Genomic DNA, 26,073 nt, shown 5'->3' with positions numbered 1-26,073 from the left:
TTATTAACACACCAACCGCTCAATTGATCAAATTGAATAATATGTCTTTTAGATGTAAATTAGGAATAAAGTACATAATGCCTTTTTTTTTTTAATGGGAGTACATAATGCCTTTTAAGTAAGGTTATAGTGAATAATGTAAGGAGTAATATTTATTACTTCCATGTTATTTTATAATAAAATATTTAGCTTTCTTTCTTTTTTTTTTTTCATGTGATCACGATCATTGTTTTCAATTTTTATTTTATACTACCACAATTACGATTTCATTAACAATTATTGTCGTCTTCCTAATCATGTGATCACGATCATTGTTTGCAATTTTTATTTTATATCACCACAATCATGATTTCATTAATGATTATTGTCGTCTTCTCAATCATCACTTATATCGTTAATTACCGTTGTTTTTGCAACAAACTTCTAAGATACTTTATTTACAAGTAAACTATGAATAATAAATGCACAAAAACCTTCAAAGATTAGAAAATTTAATACCTAGGATTCATATACCACTTACCACTTTTAAAGCAATTAGGTCACAATATAAAAAGGGCAAAAAAGAATAGGTCATTGTGTGTTAGTATTACCCTCTTTCCCTTTGCCCTTCTTAGCCACCAAAAACGAAGTTTGAAAAATCAAAAACAAAAAAAACAAAAACAAAAACCCTTATGTAATATACTTTTTTCTTTTTTAATCCTTTGAATAAAATTAACTTAAAAAAAACACTAGCCCTTTTTTTTTTTTAAGAAAAATAATTAATTGCTTTTCTTTTTTTTTTCTTTTTCTTTTCTCCAAAGTAAAATTCGTTCTTTTTCTCTTTCCCTCTCTCTAACTGTAGAGGTTTGTCGGAAGATTCTCTCCGGTTTCCATTGCTTTTGTTCGATACTCAAAGCTTCAGCGTACGGTTCTAGGGTTTTCTGTATTCTTCGAAATTTTCTCTCAGGTATTTTTTTTCAATTCGATTTTTTTCTCAGATTCAAATTTTATTTTCACGTAATTTGGAAGCTTGTATTTGAAGTCAAACTGTGTAATTTGAAACCCTAGCCTTTGTTTGGTTGCTGAGAAAATAGTGGTAGAAATAATGAAACTAGGTTATTTTTTTTGAATTTTTTTGTATTGTGTTTGATTAAAACGATTAAACTCAACTTAATCAAGTTGTTGTACAATGCACAGTTCGAGTTGAAAATTTTGTTGTTTGGATCGGGTATTACGAATTGTTGAAGGTTCAGAATTCTAATGTGTTTTAAACTTCCTACATTTTCTCCGCTACCAAACGGAGTTTAATTCTAAGTTACTTGATTGAATTTCGTTTTTTGTTTTTTAGGTTTTCTAGGCTGAAAGCAATGCTATTGTGTTACGTTTCTTGGCTTTAAATTTGGGTTGTTTAGCAATTAGGTTTCTTTTGAAAGAATAATTACAAAACCCGAAATTGTTATTGTTGTGATTGTTTATGTGGTGAATTAAATTTATTGTTTTTGGAGATTGAATCAATGTACTTATAGCTGATTCATCTGAATGCTTGTAATGGCTGTTTTGATCACATTGGACGATACCCTAGGAATGGAATATCTGCATTAGACTTGGAAGAATGAGTTAATTGTTTACGCTGGTTCTTAGGAACGGAAATTTAAGATTAGAAAGTCGATCTATTACAATGCTTGCACCTTCCTGATGGCAATTTGGGGGCAATTTACGTTTACTATATTTATCTTGCAGAAAGTATTGTTACTCGCAGAGTGATTAATAGACGTTTTTGGTTGTTGATTTGTTATGCCATGGGTAATTGAGTTTTCACTGTGCACTTGAGTTTTTCTTCAATTTCTGTGTACTAGGAATATGAATTTGATTACAGGTAGCTGACCGGTCAGATTACAATTTTTCTTTTTCTTTTTTTGGGTAAAATTCATATCACAAGCTTAATGGCTATAAGTTACATCTATGCATTTTAAAGGTTCATGAAATTTCTTGCACCCACTTAATAATGAGAGTGCTTATATTTCCCCCATAAATTTTATTGCGTGGGAGAGGAGGGGCACTTTTGGGTTTGATTACATGTCTCCATTGCATGTGAACATTTATATGTATGATTACAATGGATGCTCCTAATAATTCAAGATAGCTTGCTTTCTGCTTAAATTCAATATATTTTGGATGCTAAGCAATTGTTTTTTTGCTATTACTAGGTTGCTTCATTTGGACTTTGGACCACGTTGGAGATCAAAACGGATCACTGCTTGGAGTTGTTTGAATCCAAAGAACATGAGTATATAGTTTCTTGTAATGTCTATAACATGCAGACAGAGTTACAGGTCTCTTTGCCCTCTGAGTCACACCTTCATCCAGAGAATATATCAGTTCAGAATGGGGATCTTGATGTAACCTCGTCCACTGCAAATTATGTCCAGCCTAAGAAGCCTGGTATGTTATTATTTAAATACATTCTATTTCTTATTATAGGTGAATTAGAGAATGTGCTACCTTGGGATGTAGAAAGCCCCACATTTGATTGTTATATTACTGCCTAATGCAGCAAAAAGACCCACGCGGCAATGGGCTGCTTGGACACGTCAAGAGGAGGAAAGTTTCTTCACTGCACTACGACAAGTCGGCAAGGCATGTTTTTGTCCATTTGTATTTTGGCATTTGAATTTTTCACTTTATGATATTCACTAAATACGATATGAATTCACTTCAGAATTTTGAGAAGATCACTCGCCGCGTCCAAAGTAAAAACAAAGATCAGGTATTTGCCCTCACATATTTCTTCTGATTATTCTCATGTGTTGCTTTGTAAGTCTTGAATGTGTTCCCTTGTTGACGTAATATATACGTAACTTTCAGGTTAGACATTATTACTACCGACTTGTAAGACGTATGAACAAGCTGCTTGGTCCAGCGTTGTGTCTGGATGCCAAGAACTCTAAAGATACTAATGCTGCAATGCTTCGATGGTAATGCTAAACCCTAAAGGGATTGTTTTTCTTTGGATACATCTATTATTTGCATTGGATAGCTTTTATTGCATTAAGTGAATGGGTTTCCTTTTACTATTCAGGGTATCCAATATATATGTTAGGGACACAATTATGTTAGGTCCTACAAATTCAATTTGTTGTTGAATATATCTGGTCTCTCTCTCTCTCTCTTAGAGCTTGATTACTCTTCTTAATGTTTTGTCTCGTAAAAATGCTATTTATTCAGTATTCTATTTAATAAACATATTATTTTCTATTTTCCTTGAAAATTTTGTCTGGCATGATCAAGATCTGTTTATTTTCTGAAACTGAGATTTGTGTAATAGGTGGTCCTTACTGGAGAAGTACAGCTGCAAAGCCTCAAAGCTTCACTTGAAGCCTCGAAGATTTAAGATATTTATAGAAGCCTTGGTTAGTCAAGACAGTCTATTTTCCATCCTGGATTGCTTTGCTATAAATAAAGTTTATAGTTTCTGAATTGCCTGATTGACTGATTATCTTTCCCATGAAGGAGCATCAACTCTTGAAAGATAGGAGGAAGAATGTAAAGAAGAGACCTTCCCAGGGGGAAAACTCTCCTCCTGCTGCTTCAAGCACTGTATCAAACCAGAGTAGAGGATCAGGACAGGATGCTCGCACAATTAAACTGGTTCTTGTTGATAGTCAAAACATTCAAAAATTAGGATCTGGAAAAACTTCATTTAAGCGCAATGTTAATGTAGGTGTTAACCGTAGTAACAACAAAGGAGACTCTACTAACATGAAACCTGCAAGGCAACGACGGAAACCAGGTAATCTCCTCCCCACCTGGGTGGGCACCAAATTTTTGAAATATAATTATTTGTTACTATGTTTTTGTAGAAAAAAAATAATTAAAAGGTAGAATGCATAATCTCTTTATTTTACAATTTTGATAGTTATCTGCCTGATGATCTTTTCAATTAGAATATGACATCCTTCAGGCCATCTGATTGTATGCATTGGTACTTTGTTCAATGCAAGTTATTATCATGTTATTCTCTGATAATGGTACTGCGAATTTTCTGCCTAGAGGTGACAGCATGTCAATGTTGTTACTGTCATGTAAATAAGATGTGGATGGGGTTTGGTGAAGGAGCTGTTGCACTGATAAATTGTAAATTCCTGTATTAGTACAGATGCTCCACCCCCATAGTAAAGCTTGCTTTGTATTATTCTTACATATTCCAGTAAATAATAAAATGCAAATTCCCATATTTTGACATTCAAAAAGTGCTATAACAATAAATTTTCTCTTCGTCTTGTCACTACTGGATGATTAGCAGGTGTTGCCTCATCAGCTGCGTATAAGAAATGGGAAAAAGCCGCAATTGCTGGGGTTTCTTTGGTTGCAGATGCTGCTGAACATTTGGAGCGGGCAGCTACCGATAAAGAGGTTGAACATGACCCAGGTGCTCCAGGTGGGTGCCAAATTGTTCTTTCTTTATTCTAGAAAGGATTTAAATTCTAGGCATGTGAAGGTTTTGATGGCATGATTTGTTTCCAATCTAATTTCCAGGCCAAAAGGATTCTGATCATGTCGGCAATGTTCTGCCTCCTTTGCCTACCTTTTCGCAAAATTTTGTTGAGAACAATATACTTACTTCTATGAAGCTCAAGCTCCAATTGTTTCCAATTGATGATGGCACTCGGAGATCCTTGGAAATGGTGAGCATTCAAAAAAAAAAATCTTATGAGTGTAGCATGAGGTTTTAGTGGCAGATTATGTTCAATACATAAAAGTAAATTTATTGCTTTTCATTTGTTCATCTTTTAGGATAAGCATAATCCTCACCTGGAGCTCACTCTTAGTACCCGGAAGAAGATATCATCAGTATTGGAACATCTAAATCGCAAATGGGGAAATTCAAGTATTGCAGCTGGAGAGCTAATGCTTTTCCCTTATGGTGTTCAAAGGGAAAACCTGGTGGGTTATCAGAGGTGGACACAGGACTCAGTTGTTAGTGCTGCAGATGTATATGCAGTTCTAGGAAGGCCTCCTGTTTTCCGTTTAAGGTTCCTGCTTATTTCTTGTCCAATTAAATGCGTTTCTTTCAGATTACATCATTGAACATTATAAATGACATAAATTCTCCTTGAAGGTATGGTTGGTTTTCCAATGCTGAGCTTGCATCAGCAGTGTTGCAATCACCTACAGCATCCTGCAGCTTTCTGGGTGAACAAAATGTGAATAAGGACAATATAAAGGGGAACAACATAGGTTCAGCACCCATCTCTGCACCATTGGCTAATGATCGGTCTGTGGATCTCTATGAGGATCAACTAACATCAGTGAACGAGAACAATGATCTTCCTCCCTCGATCGATGTGCCCAGTGAGATGAATAATTACAATTGCATGGGTCCAAACAGTAAACTTGCAGAATCTGCTGATCCTGCAGGAAATATATCATGGAACAGAAAGGAGGCTGGTGATGGGACTGTCACGAGACAATTAGAAGATTTGGTGATTTTCCTTCCCCTTTCCCATGCTTATATTTCTTCCATTAATCACTGTCGTGTGTCAGCTCACTGGTGTGATTGCAGTTTTCCAACCTGTGCACCCTTGAGGGCCTTGCGACCCTATATAATATACTAAGTATTCTATTCATGTAGCCTTATCTTAAAAGTTAGAAATATGGTCCACCTTTCTTGTGCATGTTCATGATTTTAATCCTGCTTCACATTTTGAGAGTGTGAAAAACACTGGTTAGAAATTTTCTATTTTTTATTATTATTATTTTTTTATAGGTTATAGAAGTTTTATTGAATAAAAAAGTATGTCGTGTTCACGATGATGAACACACTATACTTGAAACAATTACAAACAAATCAATAAGAATTACTAATAGATTGTAGGAAAGTTGAAATGGAAATACATTGCATAAAACCCCAAATACGAAACCACTCAAACAAAATCCCAACCAGCAGAGACTTCAAAAGATCTAAAGGTCTCTCAATATCTTCAAAAATATGGGTGTTCATGATCATGAACACACTGTACTTGAAACAATTACAAACAAATCAATAAGAAATACTAATAGATTGTAGGAAAGTTGAAATGGAAATTCATTGCATAAAACCCCAAATACGAGACCACTCAAACAAAGTCCCAACTAGCAGAGACTTCAAAAGATCTAAAGGTCTCTCAATATCTTCGAAAATATGGGTGATAATGATAAGCACAGAAATAAATCTTGTAGGGGCCACAATAACAGATTTTAAGAATTGGCCTCATGTGCATATACTAAAAAAGGACCAGTGATAGAAGATAGTTCTTTTCTATATGTGATAATATATACTCTCAAGTCTCAACAATCATTGTTATTGTTTTGCTACTGCTTTGTGGAATTTAACCCCATGAAGTGGCATTCTTGTTCAACATTCTAATCCCCCTCCCCTCCCGTCCCCCAACAACAAAAACCAAGCCTAAGTCCCAAATTTTTTGGGGGTTAACTATGGATCCTCAACAAATTAGTCGAGGTCAGCCACAAGTAATATTTTCTGTCATTCTATTCAATCCGAAGTCATACTCTCTGTTACTTCCTTAATTGACATGTTCTTTTTTACTACTATTAATGTTAATTTTTGTCTCCCTCTACCTTTTTTTCTTTCCCTCAACATGAATCAGCTCACTCTTTCTCACTTGTGCATTAATTGTTCTCCTCTGAAAATGGCCAAACTATCTTAAGTGACTCTCCCTCTTCTATCTAGTTTACATAACATAGTGTCTCTATTAACTGGATGCAGACAGTAGTGTTTGAAATTTGACGTATTCAGACTTCAGAGAATGTTGACCACTGAAATGCTTATCCTCATGTAACTAGAAAGAGTATAAAAATTGCCATGGGTACCAGATGGTGCCTTACTTGTATAAAGATTTTCTGCCGTCATACTAATAGTGTCTTGTTGAAAGTTGAATGGCAGCACCTATTTTTGAAGTCTAAAAGTGCTGTTATGACAAGTATCCATGTATATGGTGTCTTTTTTTTATTCTTCTAATTTGGTCTGTATTATGTTTAGGATGACCCCAATATTTTGGGACTAAAATTTGATGGTTGTTGTACTATGTTTAGGATGACCTGAGATTAGGTGCTAGTACTGCAATATCAGCTGGGGAGTGGGCTGATAGCCTTACGAACATTAGCATCGGAGATCTACTTTCAGGAGTTTCTCATGATATTGATGCTAATTGCATTGACCAACCTGTTGCCGAAAGCTCTCAATGCCTTCAGCAGATTCCATTCAGTTGTGATTCATTTGATGCTGCCATTGCTGCTCACATATCTAAACATCAGGACAAGATGGGATATCAACCAACTATGCCATCCCATGCATCTTCCATCTGGGATGCTGAAGAAACTTGTGATGCCTTCTCATTTAAAAGGAACCTTGTTCTTCGGCAGGTCGATCCAACTTTGTCCAGTGTTGCTCCTCCAGGCTCCTGCAAACAGACTTCCCCAACAAGCTTGGAGGTTACTGGCTGTTTGGTTGAGGTATTGTTTACATGGTCCTCCTATCATCAAGCTAGCTTACTGCCTGGGAATAAGAAAATTCGCTTTTAGATTGAAACAGATGTAATATCTTCTGATTTTCCTGCAGGAATTACCTGAAGTTGAGAAGCCTGTTGAAAACCCTGTGCAAGGAGACCCTATGGATGAATCTCAGTGTGATCCACATATCCTGGACAATTCGGCAAAGGATTTCAACACACTAGCAGACATATATTGGGTATGATTCCTTTAGAGCATTTTTTTTTTCTCTCCTGTTATTTTAAGCCCAAGAGCCCCCCTAGAGCTTGCTGGTTCATATTCTGAAAGCCACCGTAATTACACCTGAGAAGCAAGGCCATTTTGGCAAAACTAATGCATTTCTATGTACCCTGTTTCAAGATGATGTAATAAGAACTACTGACATAAATTTGTGTATCATAGAAATATGAACTGCTATTTACACATTCGGTAGGCTTTAATGGATAGTTGACTTGATTTCACGGTTTCCATATTGCAGCCGGAGTCTCTAGGACCGCTAGATTTGGATATACCGTCTTCAAAATACCATAGTGAAGATTTGATTCTAAGCGATAGCCTTAGTGGTTTGAACCGTCTAATAGCCAGCAGTCTGGATGCATTTCAAAATTGCTCCTTTTTTGGGTTAGACAAGAAAGAATCAGCATCAGCAGTTGAAGCTCGAGAAGCAACCTCCTTTCCAAATTTTAAAATTGGCAGTGGGGTTTGAGAAGATTTCAGGTTGATATTCATACAAAGCATGAGCTTTGTTGTTGGCATTTAGCAAGGATAATCATGTCCCATTTGCCTGACTTTAGAGTTCACGTGAAAGGGTTTGTGCAGGCCAGTACAGTTGTGGTTTTGTGCATGAAGTTTCTCAATCCAAAAGTCTCTCCCTGTTGTACACAAATAGATATGGAATAACTGCAAGCAGTCCTGTATTCCAACTTGTATCTTTTGTTATGTGGCTGTAAATTGTATTTCATGGATGATGTGAGAAACTGTACAATCCCAATAGACAAAAAGAACAAAATCATCTGATCTAACATCCTGATGTGCTTTCAAAGACTACTATACATGCTAATGATCTGTACGAATTTTCATAGAAAATGATGTGGCAGCACGCTCCCAAGAATGTTTTTTTTTTTTTTTTTTTTTTTTTTTTTTTTATGTCATGATAATTTAGCTTTCACATCATCTAGTATGAAAATTTGGTGAGGTTTGTTTTTACATGAACCTTGTTCTAAATTTTATATATATTTTAGCATAAGAACCTCTCTCTCTTTATTTTATTTTATTTTATTTTATACGTAATTACTTCTCAACACAACTGCATTAGATTATCTATTATGGTACTTCATTTTATTAAAATATCAATTTTCTTAATTTTTTTTTAGTTCTCTTTAGTCACAACCATCACAATTCATTTTTTTCCTTCACCCTTGGGGAATGCAAAATAATAATAAAAAATTGTTTTGCATAAGTTATAGTGGCTTGTAAAAATTTGCACAATCAGTGTGGCTAAATCCTATCTTGCTTCATGGATACATAAGTTGGTGAAGGTATTTTTTCGGTTCATTGGGTAAATTTTGGACCTAGTCCTATTTTAGCACATCTGATATGAATGTTTATAGCATCCAGCGAGGTCAAAGATGGCCAAAGTCATGCCTATGCCCACAAAATTTGATGGGGAGAAATCCATAATAGCACTAATGGCAAACAAACTAATAAAATACATTATTGTTATTGTTGTAGATAAGAGTGGGATACGAACTTATAAAACACTTTTTTATAATAATAATAATAATAATTATTATTATTATTATTATTATTAATATTATTATTATTATTATTATTATTATTATTGTGGGGGTCAAAAGCACCCAAAAAGAGAACAATGATGAATGTATTTGAACTGCACAACTAATTTCTAAGAGACGAGAAAAAGATCCATGAAGGGAAGATCGGGTAGTAAATTAAAAGATAGAAATAGACCTAAACAAGCTTTTATATATGGAGGAACAAGGTTCCCAAGGTATACAAGAAAGATTCAAAGAACAAAATTAGGAAGAAAAACTCTCTTAGCTCTCTCTAGTTCTAGCTTTAACTTTCTCTCTCATTTTTTCTAAACCCCCTCCCCTATTGCCCTCCTCCTCCTTTTATAGCCACTTTCTCTCATCCTCTAGTTGTCTGGCTCCTAGTTGGATTTTGGGATACTTGTCCCATCAAGATTTTGCTCTGCCATTTCTTGATTATGAAGGAAGACTTTTGTGGGGTGTTTCCACTGTTTAGGCCAATCATTCAACATTCAATGTGGCTAAAATTAGGTAAGGGGTCTCATTAATGCGGAGGTGACTATTTCATTGGGTTCTGCATTTTCTTCGTCGTGTCTTTTCTAGAAAAAGGTGGAAGGAGAATGTTCATATCTGAGGAAAAGAGCTGTTATCCAAGGTATCTTGATGACCTTGGGAAGAAGGTTTAAGGGGGTTATCTCGATTATGATCCCTAGGAGGGTTACCATTCTTGATTTCTATGGTTGTGAATCTAATTGGTTTCTCTTGATTAGTCTGATGTTCCATTTGCAATCATACCTTGGGCCTCGCACGCTCCTTGGGTTTACCTCTTAGGCTTTGTCCCTAGAGTTAAGTCAGAGTTCACCCCCCTACAATTATTATTATAGATAAGAGTGGTTTTGCAACAATTTTAAAAAAAAAGTTGATGGGAATTTAATTTAAGGTGCTTACCATATGAAGTTTTTTTTTTTTTTTATCATCAAACTATGACACCAATTTAATTATGTGCATAGTTTTAAAAACCAATACGGTTAAAGAACCAATAAAAAGACTGGTTACTGGTTTTATGGTTTGACCAAAGTAAAACCAATGGTCGAACCGATGATGTCATAAATAATTTAATTTAAAATATTGAAATAATTTTTTCGTGAATTTTTATTTTTCATAAATTATATATATATATATATATATATATATCTTTTTATACAAGATAAAAATTTTACTCTACTCTAATCTAAATGTATATGTGTGAAACTCCCTTTTAGAGACTTAAATGCCGACCCTTGCACCCACACTCCACAAGCACTTATACTTGTAGTCCTGTGGAGTGACTATCACGTTAAATTATATTAAGAAAATATAAAAAATTGAAAGATTTTCTCTCTTTTTCCTCTTTTTTTTTTTTTTCTAATTAATAATTGTTGACAAAGTATAATTTTCTATTTAAGTTTATATATATATATAAAAAAAAAATAGTTTAATATTTTAACTACTTATTATAATAATAATAAAAAAAAAACTAAAACCAAAGTCCTAAATGTCAAAATGACTAGACAATTCATTCATTTCCATTCATACTTTCATAGTCTGTAGTCACACTCACACACGTTTACTCTTGTTTTCTTTTTTCTTTTTTTCTTGATTGTCTTCCTCAACATTTTATTATAGTCAAATCTCAAAGTACAGATTTCTCATACATATCATCCAATAGAAGTATCTCCTGTATTTAATTTTCACCCACAAATCTGAGATTTTCTATTAAGGGTGTGCAGAAAACTCGCCAAACCCGACCCGACCACACCCAACCCACCGGGTTGGGTCGGTTTTTAGGGCTTGGTGGGTTGGGTTGGGTTACAATTTTTTTTATTTTTTTTTATTTTTTATAGCGGGTCGGGTTGGGTTTGGGTCATAAAATTACAAACCCGCCAAACTCAACTCGACCCACTCATATTTTAATATATGTTTAAAATATATTATATATTTAATAATTAAAAAAAAAACAACTGTAGAGCACTTCCTCGGTTCCTACTATCATATATAATATAAAATCCTATTAATTCTTTTAATATATATCTAAATATATTATATAATTAATAAAATTTTTTTGTTTATAACTGAGTTAGGAACTCATATATATTTTGTTTATAAGTGAATTAGGATACTAGTTCATTTATATTTTGTTTATCAACTCAGTTGAATACTTAAACATATTTTATTTACAACTAAGTTGTAATATTAGTTTATATATTTACATATATTTTGTTTATCAACTCAGATGGCAAGTGTAATATATTTTTTTCTGCTTAATTTAATAATAATTAATAATAAAAAATTGTTCAACCCATGGGTTTAACCCGACCCAGCCCAACCCATGTGGGTTGGGTTGGGTTGGATTGGACTTATGTGATGGGTTGGGTTGAGTTGAATTTTTTTTGACCCAACATGGTGGGTTGGGTCAAAAAATCCCCTCAACCCAACCCATGCACACCCCTATTTTCTACAATCTCATCTCAGTGCAAATTTAAGAAGTTTGTAGCATTTTATTCTAGTTTTTCTTCTTATTCTTCTTCAAATACAAGAACCATTTTAACCGTAACGATTCCCAATTTTCTTAGTTGAACCAGTAATTTTTGGTTTTTCTTGCTTTTCTTTTTCAATTTTCGATTTTTAATGATAATCGAACTGGATTGGTGTTCGGTTCTCAGTTGAACTGGCCGATCCAATCCTGTTTTTAAAACCATGATTATGTGTCTTAAGAGCATGTTAGTTAAAGCAAAATTATAATAAGGTAAATTAGTCAAACTATAAAGACCATTTGCTAATGAGGGTTTTATTTCTTTAGCAAAATAGATTAGATGGGACGACTAATCATGAGAATCTTATCTAAGCACGACCCTAATAACCTTCACCACTTAAAGTAATTGATAATATCAAAAGAATTTGGATAGATTAATACCAAGCCCAGAAGGACTAAAAAAAAAATGTGATCCAAGTGGAAGATCCCATATGGATGAGGTGTTTAAGAGCATGTGTAATTGTCCCTATTTTAACTTAAGGGATCAATATAAGTAAGTAGAACAACAAGTCACCCCAATAAAAAACCCACATCAGCCTCCCTACCCCTCCCCTATTATAGAATTTTGTTACTGTGCTTCCCTACCTATTCCTATTGCAAAATCCTAAAATAGGGAAGGGATAGGAAGCCGGATGTGGGTTTTTTTTTTTTTTTTTTTGGCTTGGGTGATTTTTGGTTTTGCTTACCTATATTGACCCCTTATCCTAAAATATGGAAGCTGCTACCAATGCTTAGAGTTTTGGTACCCCTTAGAATTCAGGGTTTTTTGTTATTTGCAAAAACACCCTTGGAGTTTCAATTCTTTCCTTATAAACCCCTAAGGTTTAGGATAATTTTGATCTTTCCCCTTTCAATTTCAAAACTCTAATCCTTACCCTTAATGTTACATATTGTTTGCATTTAAGTCCTAGTGTTGATGCGTCGTGATGAGATATGCGTTAAGTGTCACTTCAACTCAAAATGACATAGTTTTATGAATCCAAAATTTGAAAATTTAGTAGGCAAAATCAAAATTACTCAAAACTTTCAAGGTGCAAATAATAATTTAGTCAAAATAAATTATGACATGGCTATAATAGGGTCCAAAACAACATAGTTTTAAATGAAATAAAAAATTTTAAAAAAATCAGTGTGAGCTTAGTTTGTACTTAACGGATATCTCATCACAACAAAATGACTTAAATTCCAATGATATGTAACATTGGGGCACCATTCCAAATTGGAACATAATGGGACAAAATCAAAATTACCTCAAACTTCGAGGAAGTAAATTGCAACTTAGTTTAAATTTGATAAGGATCTAGTATTAACAACCTTTTTTGTACCCTCCAATAGTTTTCAACTTTCATATATCAAAATAGTAGTGCTATAGGTACTACAAATTTTACTACATTGAGTTTACAAACTAATATGTTACCAATCACATTCTTTACCAAATCATTTTGTAAGTTTTATGTAATAAAAATTATAGTATCTTTAAAATTTTATATATCAAAATGCTCTCTCACTCATATGTAAACATCCCTTTAAAAATTTATATTACCTATCAAAAACAAAACAACTGGTTACCATAACTTTGTTTTTCCTCTAGTTTGTTTTGTAGCAATATATTGTTTTAATTTAACATAAAAATGAGTGAGAGTTTGATGCAAGGAAATATGTTAGGGTTGCAATATGGTTTAGACCACAATGGCATGTGAGTTGCTTTATACTAAGTGGTTAGGTATGGCGAAAATAGTCAAATAACACATTTTTGTAAACTATGTTGCAATTTACTACTGTTTTGAAAATATGTAGGAATTTACCACTTTTTGGGTACTCTAGTGTAGCGAAATCGAGTTTTCCATGGTACTTGAGTTTATGGAACTCGAGTACCATAAAAAATTTTCAAAATTTTTCTAAGTACATTTTTTCAAAGAACTCGGGCTCCGTTTGGTATGGCAACTCAAACAAATGTTTTCAGTTTTTAAACAACATCACACGTATTTTCACCTACAGGTATTTCCACACATATTTCCAAAACAATGATATATTGCTAATTTTTTCTAAAAACAATGGTAGTGGGCCATTTTTGCAGGTTAGTTATGGAATAGGTTGTTTCGTTTCTCCTTTTGAGAGGTCATTTTGAATCCTATTATATTGTGTATATATATATTTGCTTAGAACAAATTGTTATATGATTAGGCATGGGTTCAAAACGACCTATCATGTAAGTCAGGGGTGGCGTTAAGTGTTGTTGTTCAGGGGGTTCATTTGAACCCCCTGACTTGAAAATAAAAATATTATATATATATATATATATATATAAATATATATTAGCTTACTTTAAAAAATATTTTTGAACACCCTAACTTAAATTTTGCACACCCTAATCATAGATAAGTCCAACTCAAAACTAAACAATAACACAGGCCAACCCAATCCAAAACTAAAACAACACAGATAAGCCCATCCTAAAACCAAACAACAGCACAGATCATATAAATCTCTTTTTTATGAATCTCATCTCATTTCAGTTAATTATTTGACTATTTTGGTATCTTCAAACTCTAAGAATAAAGAGTGAATATTTGTGAGTTGCGAGTGTCTATTTTATTATAAATATTTATTATATGTGTGAGTGTGTTTAATATTGATTATGAACATTTTTTTTTTTGTGTGAATTGTGATGTGTGCGAATGTGTGCATGTATGGTACAAACATGATATGACTTTATATAATTTAATTTTTAGGAAATACAGAGGGTTTGCAATGATTCAAAATATGAAAACTTGTAGAAAGAAATTATAAAATTTTATGCATTTGTGTGTTTTTCTGTTGGTAACTTGATATAGTCAAGTTTTATTTTAATTAAATTTTGTTTTAACTTATATTTCTTAATAAACCCTTGGAAAAAATTTCTAGAGCCGCAGCTGATGTAAGTACTTATTCTCCTTTCCTTCCCCTCTGTCCAAAGCACGCTCTAAAAGTTGGTATACATCTGAAAAGAAAATTGGTCTGCCAATGCAATGCATTAATGCCTCAAAAGTTGTCCTTTTAAGTTGATTGTTTTCCTTAAAATCCTGTGTTAGATAAAGGATTCCGTTAACTAGAGCTTTTTAAGGAAATTACTAATAAACTATTTTTAGAAAATTTTGACTGTTATCCAATTCCACCCGAACATTGTAATGTTAACGTAAAGCAACCGCAAACAAGAGAACTTGCTGGTAATAAGGTTTATTTATTTATTTATTTATTTATTTATTTATTATTTATTTATTATTATTATTTTTTTTTTTAACAATCAACCATATGACCTTACCTTTTCTCACCTTGGGACCACTCGAACTTGGGTCTATGAACCTCTCAAGCCTTTAAGGCTTGGAGAAGTGCCAACTCGCCTAACGTGGGATTCGAAGTTGATTCTTTTTTTATTTCATTTCTGTATTATTTATAAATTCAAGTATAGGGCCGGCTCAAGGTATTGTGAGCCCTAAGATGATAACTTTAAGTGAAATATATTCTTATACTTTGAATATTAATAGAATATTTATTTAACTTTTGGTTTTTTTTTTTCTTTCATTTAAGATTTTTTTTTTAGAAAAAAATTACAAATCAAAACGAACCTATCGCATTACTCAATGACTATACAACTAAAATAAACACTATTTATTGAGTGAAATAACCAAATACTAAAAAATTATGATTGAAAAGTTTAATAAAGTTATATATTTGATATTTCTAAATAGAATTTGAGTATAAATTTACTTACTAGTGTAAGATTAATGAGTTCTTTTAACATATAAGTGTGAAAGATTGAATGATTGACCCATCCAATGAAAATATTTTTCTTTAACTGGTTTTTCTTTGATAAAAAACAACTACTTTCTATTTATTGGTGAATATTTAGGCCTTAATTAATACTTATATTGGTACAAGAATATCTCTATTGATAAAAATTTAAAGGCCTTTTTTCATTAGGGCCTTAGGCGGTTGCCTATTTGGCTCACCCATTGAGCTGCCACTGTTCAAGTACTAACCACTAAATCATACACTAAAAAAACAAGGAATAGATTAGTGGGTTCAATAACTTGTAATAGAACTGATCCTTGATAGGAATATTAGTTAGTATCATATTGCGTCAACAAATGGGGTGAGTTCATTAAAAATTCAAAGACGAAAAAAATGGCAAAAAAAAAAAAGCATTCATTCCCTTTCTATATCTTGCATCTATAGTTTGTTTATGAAGAGCAGATCTAATTATTTTAGTGTCTATAATTAATTTTTTTTGTATAATACTAATTGAAGAGCCTCATTGGTAAGTACTTAGGTCTTAGTATATATGACTATGAGTTATTGAAAATAAATAAGAAAGGAGCAATATCAACCCTCTTGATAAAATAAGAAGTTAATTATTGCTCCTTTTTTATTTATTAGCCCTTTAATTATTATATAATTATAATTACTATTTAGTTGTCTTTTCTTTTTCTTTTTTTCTTTTTACTGTTCAGAGAGAAAGGGGTTGATATATCAAACAATCCCAAACGTATGGGAAGTTGTTTTCACTGTTGACTGTTTTCCTCCAAATCCCCCATAAAGTTATGGTACTAGACAAATGCTGTCTAGTTCAAAGTTGACCCCTGGAAGCCACTAAAACACTAACTCGTCATTTTAAGATTGGTTAATCCCATGAAATTCCTACTTATTTTCTTTTAATCAATCAAGTTCAACTTATTATTTATTTATTTTACCATTAAATTGCACCGAAACAACTACAACCTGTGCTGTGTGGACTGATAGGAGCTTGATTATAACGGAAAAAAAGTATTATCTCAGGGGTCAATAACTATAGGACATATATAATTAAGAGTCTTGTTAACAGATTGTTGGGGATATTACACAAAGTAATAATGGAATAACAAGATTAACATAAAAGACAAACAGGAAATAGATAACTTGAAGACACTATATTGTTTTCTCTAGACAATATTTGCCCCCCACACTTTTGTTGCTAAAAAGTTATCGCAAATTTGTCTCTAGGATACAACCAAGATGTTGGGTTTTACGGATAGCAATTCTAGAAAATGACCATAAGCCTCTATTTATACCACAGGGTTATGTTTCATGAAAAGACATGATGGAGAGTTAAAATGTTTCATAAAACGGTTAACAAAAATTGAAACTTCTTCAACCATTTTGAACAGTTACCAGAAAATTCCTAAAAATTCATATTTTCGAATTTTCACTTAGAAAATTCTAGAACTTAAATTTTCACTTTATGAAACCATATTCTCCAAACTCAAATATCATTATTACAACCTATCCTTGTATATACCTATATATATAACATCAGTGTCTTTAAAGCAATTGTTAATAAATAATTTTAGAAAAGTTTTGACTTTATTTTCATGAAAAATTTAAAAAGCCGCCAAAATAATTAATTATGTTTTTCTTTTCCTATAAAAATATTTTTCAAACCAATATATTTAGCACATCTATTTTTTAAGCTTTAACAGGTGATTCATGTTTGTCTTATAGTGTCCGTTTGTTTCAGATTTTAGACGCTAAAACGCACGTTTTGAAACAAAAAAAAAAAAAAAAAAAAATATTTGCGTTTGGTAAGGATTTCAAAGTTGCTTTTTGTTAAAAGTTGTGTTTTCATTTGTGAAGAAAAAGCACAAATTGGGAAAGCAGCAAATAGCACCATTGCACAAAAGCACTGAAGCGCTTTTCAGGTTACCGTTGGAGGTTGCACATATTTCCTAAATTGCCCATTAGTTATTCTTAAAAACCCAATTTTATCCCTTTGCTTATAACACAATTTTACACGGTGAAAGTGAGCAACACAAATCAAGGATTGCAGTAGCAGCCCTAGAGAACCATAGCAGATCACAAATTCACAAACAAGCTTGATCAACGGTGCAGCCCCAGGTTCCTCTCCTCTGTGAAAATTGATAAACTGAGGAGGTGAATGAAACAAACGATGAAGAAAATCTGATGATGACAAGGGAGAAACAAGAACTTGAGGGCTCTAGCAACACGGCAAGGGAAAAGATTAAAAAAAAAGAAAAAAAAAGAGGAAGATGAAGATGAAGAGAAAAGACAACGATGAGATATATGTGGTGGGGGGTTAAAGAGTGAAAAAGGAAGCTTCCTTGAAGCTTCCTTGCAAAATAATAATATTAAAATAATATCAATAATATTTTTTTTATTATTGTTATTATTATTAAGTTTTTTTTTTTTTGAGTAAATATTAAGAAATAGTTGATTTAAGTATGAAATAAACTCCTTTATATATACATTATTCTTTTTGGTAATTTACCACTCAAACCGTCACTTTTATAAGTACTAATCAAACACTCAATTTTTTCAAAAAACACTTTTTAACAGTTTTTACCAAACACTTAAGGGGTGTTTGGTGAGTGTTTTTAAACAACAATTTTCAGTTTTTAAACAACATTTCACATATTTCTATACACTTTTTCACCCACATGTATTTTCACAAAAGTTTTTAAACAACAATTTTCAATTTTTAAACACATGTATAATTTTTATAAAAAACATTTTTTCATACTGCACTTTTTAAAAATTCTATTTTTTCAAAAAACCTAATTTTAAAAAGCTGAACCAAACTCATCTATAATTTTTTTTAAGTTCCACAAGTGGCAGTGAATGCTTACACAGTTACACGTGAAAGTAAGTGCCGACCGCTTGGTGAATGCAAACTCTACGGCTCCCTTGCAAAGTTTTTAACTAGACTGGCTTTATACTGTAGCTAATAGCTACTGCTAGATCTTTTTTTTTTTTTTCTTTTTTTTTTTTGAGGAAAAGCTACTGCTAGATCAGACTCTTCAGTTGCAAACTGCAATATATAAATATATATATCAATAATCATGGGCCATAACAAGACATAATGCACACTATTTCTTCCTTGTCTTGTTGTCTTCTACATATATATGTGGACTATAAGATGATGATTACGGCCGCTCTAGACTTGTCTTACAATTATTGTCAAGTGGTGCAAATGCTTTCATGTGGTAGCAAATATCAAAACAATCACTCTGAAGTCACAATTTTTTTACACAATTTTACCTCCCAACAAAAAAATATACAAAATGTTTTACCTTATTAATCATACTACAAATGCGAGAATATTCCTATATATGGCTTATAAATCAAATAGTAGTACCTAATATGTGATTTGATGGTAATAGTTGAAGGTGCAAATTGTAAGCTTTAAAAGTGATTTACAAGCAATCCAAACTTAAAAGAAACAAAGTGCATTTTAACCTAATTTTCTTTTTCATTAATTTGTAAGAAAATTTCTCAAACATACTCACAATATTACCATTCAAATAATATCTATATTTGCTTTTAATCATATTATTTATTTTAATAATTATGTTCCTTAATTACTTAGTTGAAATATTCAATCATTTATATATATATATTCATGAGTATTAGGTCTTGCTATACTAGCCAACTTCATTTTAGCTTTTGTGAGTTCTCTCTCTCTCTCTCTCTCATGGAGAACAATCACCAAAAGCCCCATGCTATTTTGTTTCCCTACCCTCTTCAAGGCCATGTAATCCCTTTCGTCCATCTAGCCATAAAGCTTGCATCAAAGGGCTTCATCATCACCTTTGTGAACACTCAATCAGTCCACCACCATATAACCAAATCTAAACCCAATAGCACCAAAGAAGATGACATCTTCACCGGAGCTCGTAAATCAGGTCTAGACATACGCTACACAACTATCAGTGATGGTTTTCCACTAGGGTTCGATCGTTCCCTCAACCATGACCAGTTTTGGGAGGGTGTTTTACATGTCTTCCCTCCCCACGTCGATGAACTTCTAGCAAAAATGGTTCACTCCGACCCTCCCATCACTTGCTTGATTTCAGACACTTTTTTCGTGTGGTCATCAATGATTGCCAACAAGTATAACCTTGTTAATATTTCTTTCTGGACTGAACCAGTTTTAGTTCTTACTCTCTACTATCACTTGGATCTTCTCATAAAAAATTCTCATTTTGCTTCTCGTGGTATGTGAAATCTCTCTCTCCCCCTTGAGAAAATGCTTAAGTTATTATAAATTTTACTATATAAAATTTATAAATTGATGAAACAATAGATGTAGTTGATGGATTTCAACTACTTAATAAATGAAGAGAAATGATATGTCTACAACATTTCTACAACATTTTTACAACAAATCTAAAATGACAAGTTGTTACTAGTTATTATTGTAGGGGTAAAAAAGTAATCTTAAAGTTAGTTTGAAATTTGAACCAATAACAACTAACCACTTGTGATTTGTTGTAAAAATATTGTAAACATAACATCTCTCATAAATGAATGTTTGTAATTAGTGACATGTCAGTTTGTAGGTTGTGTATAGAAAAATTTGTAATATTTCAAAGGTTAATTTTCTTTGCACGTCTTCTTTTTTATTTTTATGGAAAGATTGTATGTAGGGACGGAGTCAGGACTTGGAATTAAGGGGGGCAGTTTTATTGTTAACTATATGCAATGGCTTCGGCTTTTGGCTCTATTGCTTAGTTGGCAAAGTTTTCTTTTATTATTATTATTATTTTTTTTATTTTATGTGTGTGTAGTGTCTTTTGTTGGTAAGGACAAAATTATTTTGTTTAAAGTTTTTTAAAAGGTTAAGTTGTTTGTTTTTGGTAAAATCGGTTGATTAGTCTCAAATTTTATTTTTTTTATTTATTAGCTTGCTATTGCCTATTGGTAATTTTTGTTGTTGGGCTAATATTTTGGGCTTGTATATTTTTTTTAAGACTTTAGATCTATAAATTTTTTCATGGACTTTAAAAGGAGGAAAATACTAGATCTACAAATTTTTTTACAAATTTTTGTTGTGATTAGTGGTTATTAATAAGTAAAAAAGTGATATAAGTGGTGGACCTAAATGCAAACCAGTAAAAATTTGCAACCTCAATAGTCTATAAAAATGTTGTAAAAAAATTTGTAACTGTAGCATTTCTCTTATAATGATCAATAAGGGAGACAAAATATAATTTTATTGAACGAAGTTGCTAAAATTAGTACCTAAATATATAGTTATATAATTATATTATTTATAAAAAAAAAAAAAAAAAAAAAAATTAGGGGGGGCCATTGCCCCCCCAGTCAATGAATGGCTCCGTCCATGAGTGTATGTTAGGTTGTAAATTTGTAATTACTATCTCTATACTTCGTTGTTGCAAATTAATTCATGGTTAAAATATAAAATTGACCCTCTAAGTTTCTTCATATTTTATTTCAGTTATCTAACTTTACTTTCATTCATTTCAGTACTTTAACTTTCAAGTTTATTCAATTAAGACTTTTCCATCCATTTTTGTTATATGTTATGGTTCATTTTTCAATTTTTTTTGATTTATCTTCAAATTTTTTTAATTAAAGAAATTCAATTAATGATTGAAAAATATTTTTTAATTTTTTTTTCAAAAAATTTTAACAAAGGTTTGAGGGAAGGCCTTAATTGAATAAATCTGAAACTTGGAAGACTGAAATGAACAAAAACAAGACTAGAAAACTGAAATGAAATCTTAAGAAATTCAGAAAGTCAGTTTTGTATTTTAGTTTAAGTAGGAAATTTACGTATATAATTTTATTTTTATGGGATATTTTATATTTTTTTTTTGTATTACTAGATAAACGTGAGGACACAATCGATTACATACCGGGTGTGAGGGCCATTGAACCAAAGGATTTGATGTCTTATCTTCAAGCTACCGACAATTTATCAACGGTGGTGTACCGTATCATATCCAAGGCATTTGAGGATGTGAAAAGAGCGGACTTTATTGTCTGTAACACGGTCCAAGAGCTTGAATCCGAGACAATCTTAGCCTTGCAAGAAAAGCAGCCAATATATGCAATTGGGCCTCTTTTCCCAGTTGGGTTCACCAACAACACTGTGCCTACTAGCATGTGGTCCGAGTCAGACTGCACCCAGTGGCTTAGCACCAAGCCACATGGTTCAGTTTTGTATGTCTCGTTTGGTAGCTATGCTCATGTTAGTAAGCAAGGCATTGCAGAAATAGCATATGGGCTTTTGGTTAGTGGAGTGAGTTTTATTTGGGCGGTTCGACCTGATATTGTGAGTTCTGATGAGACCGATTTCCTGCCCGTTGGATTTGAAGACGAGACCAAAGGTAGAGGCTTGATCGTGCCTTGGTGCCGTCAGATGGATGTGATCTCACATCCGACGGTCGGAGGGTTCCTAACTCATTGTGGATGGAATTCAATATTGGAAAGCATATGGTGTAGTGTACCAATGTTGTGTTTCCCTTTGCTCACTGATCAATTCACTAATAGAAAATTAGTGGTTGATGATTGGAGGATTGGACTTAATCTATGTGACATGAGGTCAATCACAAGAGAGGAAGTTGCAAGAAAGATTAACCGTCTGATGAGTGGAAAATTGGCTGATGAATTGAGGACGAATATTGGGGAGCTCAAAAAGGTAGTAGTGAACTCATTGACCACTCATGGATCATCAGAAAATAATTTCAATCAATTCATCAATGACGTGAAAATCAAAATCAGAAAGAAATTTAGCACTGTCACATGGAAACACAATGGTCCATCATTCAATAATGCTTAGTTTCCATGCATGGCCTTCCAGTATGATCAATCATTGTACAAATTCATAAATGAAAATGACAGTGCTTAAATATTGTTCCATTGAATAATAGAGTATAGGTCCCTTCTCAGGTCGCTTTGCATTGTATCATCTTTCAATGTTTTACAAGGAATTGTGTTACTTTTAATTACCCTTATTCTTAACAAATGAAGCAATGTGTGTTAGTCAAAAACGTTATTGTCTTTTGCTTGGTTTGCTGAGAAGTGAGATAAAAAAGGAAAGGATAGAATTTAGAATTTGTTGCTTTCAAAATTCTATCATATCTAGCTGTATGATTAACTCAACCAAGGAAAATGGCGGCACTAAATGTCAGTAAAATGGATAGTTTGTTTTTAGCGGATACAAACTGTCAAAATTACATCATTAATCAGATGTATACTCTTCCACTGGACAAATAAAGTATGTCATCTACTCAGATGGTTCTAGGTCCCGCTGGGTTTGTCAATATGTAGTAGCATTATATGATCTTTCATCCTTTTATGACATTTATTAAGATTTTTTTTTCTGTTAATATTACGTTACAGCAATAATTGAACTTGAAAATTTTGAGACCAGCTATGTTGGCACTCGTGACTCGACAGATTAATTAATATTAGTCACATCACAGGTGCTCTTTCCATCACTCTATTTTTATCTAAAATCTTAGTCTTTATTTCCTCTTTAAGTAATTATTAACCGTTAACCCATGAAATAACTACGTAATACGTTTTAGGAAGAAAAAAAAATTATTATTTTTGAGTTATAGTAACAAGTAAAAATGCGTTAAATTAAAAAAAAATTGATATTGAAATAAATAATACAAATTTTATTAGTTAAGCAAAAGAAAATAATGTTGTTTTATTTGTTAGTTTTTTGTGGGAAGGAATAAGAGACAAAGTGTTATGTATCTAGTTTAGTTTGTGTTGTATATATAGGTATATATAAAATAGGCTGTAATATATATGCCAAAAATTGTTTATTGGCTGAAAATGTATCTATTGAGTGAAAATGTGTTTGTTGACTGAAAATGTGTTTATTGGCTAAAAAGATGCCTATTGAATAAAAATGTGTCTATTGAATGCAAAAGTATCTACCAAAAGGTGTCTATTAAAATGTCATAATCCTTCATATTAGATATACGAAAAGGTGCCTATTGAATGAAAACGTGTCTATCAAGAGGTGTCTATTGAAAGGTCATAACCCTTTATATTTGATATATCAAAATATGCATATTGAATGAAAATGTGCCTATTGAAAAATGAAAAGTCACAATTGTTTGGTGGTTTTAAATGTATACGTGATATTAATTTATGTAACCATGTAGCACAATAAAGAGCGGTCAACAAAAAGTCAAATGTTTTTGTTTTATATTATATATAGATTTATAGTGAATTTATTTATTATAAAATGACAATTTATGCCGCAATCCTTCTCCTTTGTTAAGTATGGTTTTATAAATCGGACTAGGGCAAAAAATTTTTTGCCTTTGGTTCCCGTTTAACCCAATTTTTCACCTGTTTTGGCCGGTTTTGATCGGTTTTTGACTAAATTTCACCTGTTTTGGAGGTTTTTACCAAATTAGACTGTGCTCGATTATCGATTGAATCGGTCGAACTGGCAAGTTCGATCCAATTTTTAAAACCATGTTGTTGGGGCTTGAGATTGACTATGAACAAAATACAACACTAAATTTATAAATTAAAAAAAAAAAAAAAAAAGTAGATGAAAATTTTTTGCATTACCAACCGTCAAAATATCCACACATAAGAACCAAAAACAAACAAACAAAGCTAAATTAGTTGGTAGAAAGGAGCATGCCGGGTTTTAACTTTTATAGACCTTTGAGAATAAAGAAATATATATAGTTATAGTCTCTCTCTCTCTCTCTCTCTCTCTCTCTCTCTTTCAGTACTTCCTAACAGTAAATAGATTAAAATAAGCGGAAGTCAAAGCTTAATTTTGTTTCAATTTTCCAAAACATCAACAGAGGGGAAAAAAAAAAAGTTTTTCTTATACCAAGTAGACAATATTGATCTCCCTATATATGAGAGACCAAGAATATCACCAAATTATAAGACTCTTAATTTCTTTCTGATTAGTCCATTGTTGCGCCTAGCAATGCAAGCATAAAAAACACTTATAAGCATGAGAAGCTTACATCAAGGAAAAGGAGGATACAGTGCCATCTCTTATGTGGTTTCAGGAGCTTAATCAGTCTTTTTATCAAGCATCATGTAGGTTATGGTGATTCAATATTCTTGTGGCATGATACTTGACACGAAGATGTACATAATTATATAATTTTTATCCTTTTAATGGCCTTGTAATTATTTATTGTGCAACAAATTCTATTCAAGCTAAAGTTTCTATTGTGTTTTCTTCTCCCAAAAAAAAATAATAAAATAAAATAAGGTTTCTATTGTGTTTTTTCAAGGAGCGTAGAGGTGTTGTCCAGATAAGCCAGATGCACTTGTTCAAATCTGAAGTAAGCTTCCTAATATTTATTAATTTTTGACACAAGAAGATTTTGTGACTTGGGGAAAACTACTCTATCAAGAAAATGTAATTTGTTTGTGTGCTAGTGGGAATGCCAGTTTTGTTGCAGGACTTGCAATTCATAAAGCATAACAGAGACTTTAGATGCACAAGTGAATTTTATATTGAGCCACGTATTTCAAAATATTAAAAGGATGAGTTTTTTTTTTTTTTTTTTAATTTTTTTTTAAATTTTAAGTTTATCCATTATCAAATTCAGTTGGTCTAGAATTTCAAAACTAGCAATTAAATCTTGAAAGTGTGTTAAATGGTCCAATTGGTCCTTAAAATTTGTCTTATTTGTCAATTTGGTCTTTAGAGTTTTGAAAGACTGTAAAATTATTACTCAATTTTTTATCCTTGTGCTTTCACAACTTTTTCTCATCAACCAAATATGAAATGTAGATTTTTTTTTAATATAAAAAATCAAGGTTAAATAGTAAAAACCTTATTGTATTCTATATATTTCATATCAATTTTCCACATGAAAATCCCATTAAAAAAAAAAATTCCACGTGAAAATAGTGAGACGTCGTGGTGGCTGGCTACATGAGAATTTTATTTCACCTAATAGATTCTACTAGTAATTTCTAAACAACATAAACCTTTCTTTATAAATGTCCTCAACTACATGACTCTTTAATATCCAAATTAATGTGTAGACCAAATTAGATAATTTTAGTATTTTCTAAACTTTAAGGATTTACTTGCTACTTTTGAAAAAAAAAATTGTTATCTTTTGTGTGGGGGCCAGTTAATCAGGATGTACTGTTAAGACTGTACTAATTGGGCCTATAGTCTAATCCGAGAACATTAGACCATCCGAGGATCTCCAAATAAGATTATAAGGAGAACGGAGTAAAGAGAAGAGTAGAGATAATATGAGATAAGTCTAACGAATGTCCGAAGAGAAAAGCCATCTCGGCAACAAGGGTCTGAGATCAATAAGAGTGTCATATCGTTACAGACTTTCTTCGAAGTTACATCACAACTAAGAGTTGGACGTTAAACAAGGGGTAAGAAAAGAGAAG

General features: G+C 32.3%; 2 protein-coding genes across 3 annotated transcripts; both read left to right on the top strand.

The window, feature by feature from the left end:
- The first annotated feature begins 632 nt into the window (after positions 1-632).
- On the top strand, positions 633-8,613 carry LOC126691873 (TSL-kinase interacting protein 1). Of its 2 annotated transcripts, none has more exons than XM_050387139.1 (14): positions 633-946; positions 2,187-2,421; positions 2,534-2,616; positions 2,699-2,746; positions 2,845-2,954; positions 3,305-3,389; positions 3,490-3,769; positions 4,280-4,417; positions 4,516-4,664; positions 4,774-5,012; positions 5,099-5,462; positions 7,072-7,491; positions 7,598-7,726; positions 8,006-8,613. In XM_050387139.1, the coding sequence occupies exons 2-14, from the start codon at positions 2,295-2,297 to the stop codon at positions 8,231-8,233; spliced, it is 2,400 nt and encodes a 799-aa protein (XP_050243096.1). In that variant the 5' UTR covers positions 633-946; positions 2,187-2,294; the 3' UTR covers positions 8,234-8,613. The 2 variants fall into 2 exon arrangements, with proteins under 2 accessions (XP_050243096.1, XP_050243097.1); XM_050387140.1 differs by having other exon boundaries at positions 634-946; positions 4,283-4,417.
- A 10,698-nt stretch (positions 8,614-19,311) lies between these two features.
- On the top strand, positions 19,312-22,658 carry LOC126691872 (UDP-glycosyltransferase 86A1). The gene is made up of 2 exons (XM_050387138.1): positions 19,312-19,898; positions 21,534-22,658. The coding sequence occupies exons 1-2, from the start codon at positions 19,376-19,378 to the stop codon at positions 22,487-22,489; spliced, it is 1,479 nt and encodes a 492-aa protein (XP_050243095.1). The 5' UTR covers positions 19,312-19,375; the 3' UTR covers positions 22,490-22,658.
- Positions 22,659-26,073: the final 3,415 nt, after the last annotated feature.

Source organism: Quercus robur, chromosome 7, assembly GCF_932294415.1.
Source record: "Quercus robur chromosome 7, dhQueRobu3.1, whole genome shotgun sequence".
Classification (NCBI taxonomy): Eukaryota; Viridiplantae; Streptophyta; class Magnoliopsida; order Fagales; family Fagaceae; genus Quercus; species Quercus robur.
This window is presented reverse-complemented; position numbering and strand designations above follow the sequence as displayed.

Bases quoted from the DNA above. Each gene is read 5' to 3' on its own strand.
- LOC126691873 (XM_050387139.1), top strand. From the start codon at position 2,295: ATGCAGACAGAGTTACAGGTCTCTTTGCCCTCTGAGTCACACCTTCAT. The intron at 5,013-5,098 runs GTTCCTGCTTAT...TTCTCCTTGAAG, and splicing joins CCTCCTGTTTTCCGTTTAAG to GTATGGTTGGTTTTCCAATG. The intron at 5,463-7,071 runs GTGATTTTCCTT...TACTATGTTTAG, and splicing joins CGAGACAATTAGAAGATTTG to GATGACCTGAGATTAGGTGC.
- LOC126691872 (XM_050387138.1), top strand. From the start codon at position 19,376: ATGGAGAACAATCACCAAAAGCCCCATGCTATTTTGTTTCCCTACCCT. The intron at 19,899-21,533 runs GTATGTGAAATC...TTGTATTACTAG, and splicing joins TTCTCATTTTGCTTCTCGTG to ATAAACGTGAGGACACAATC.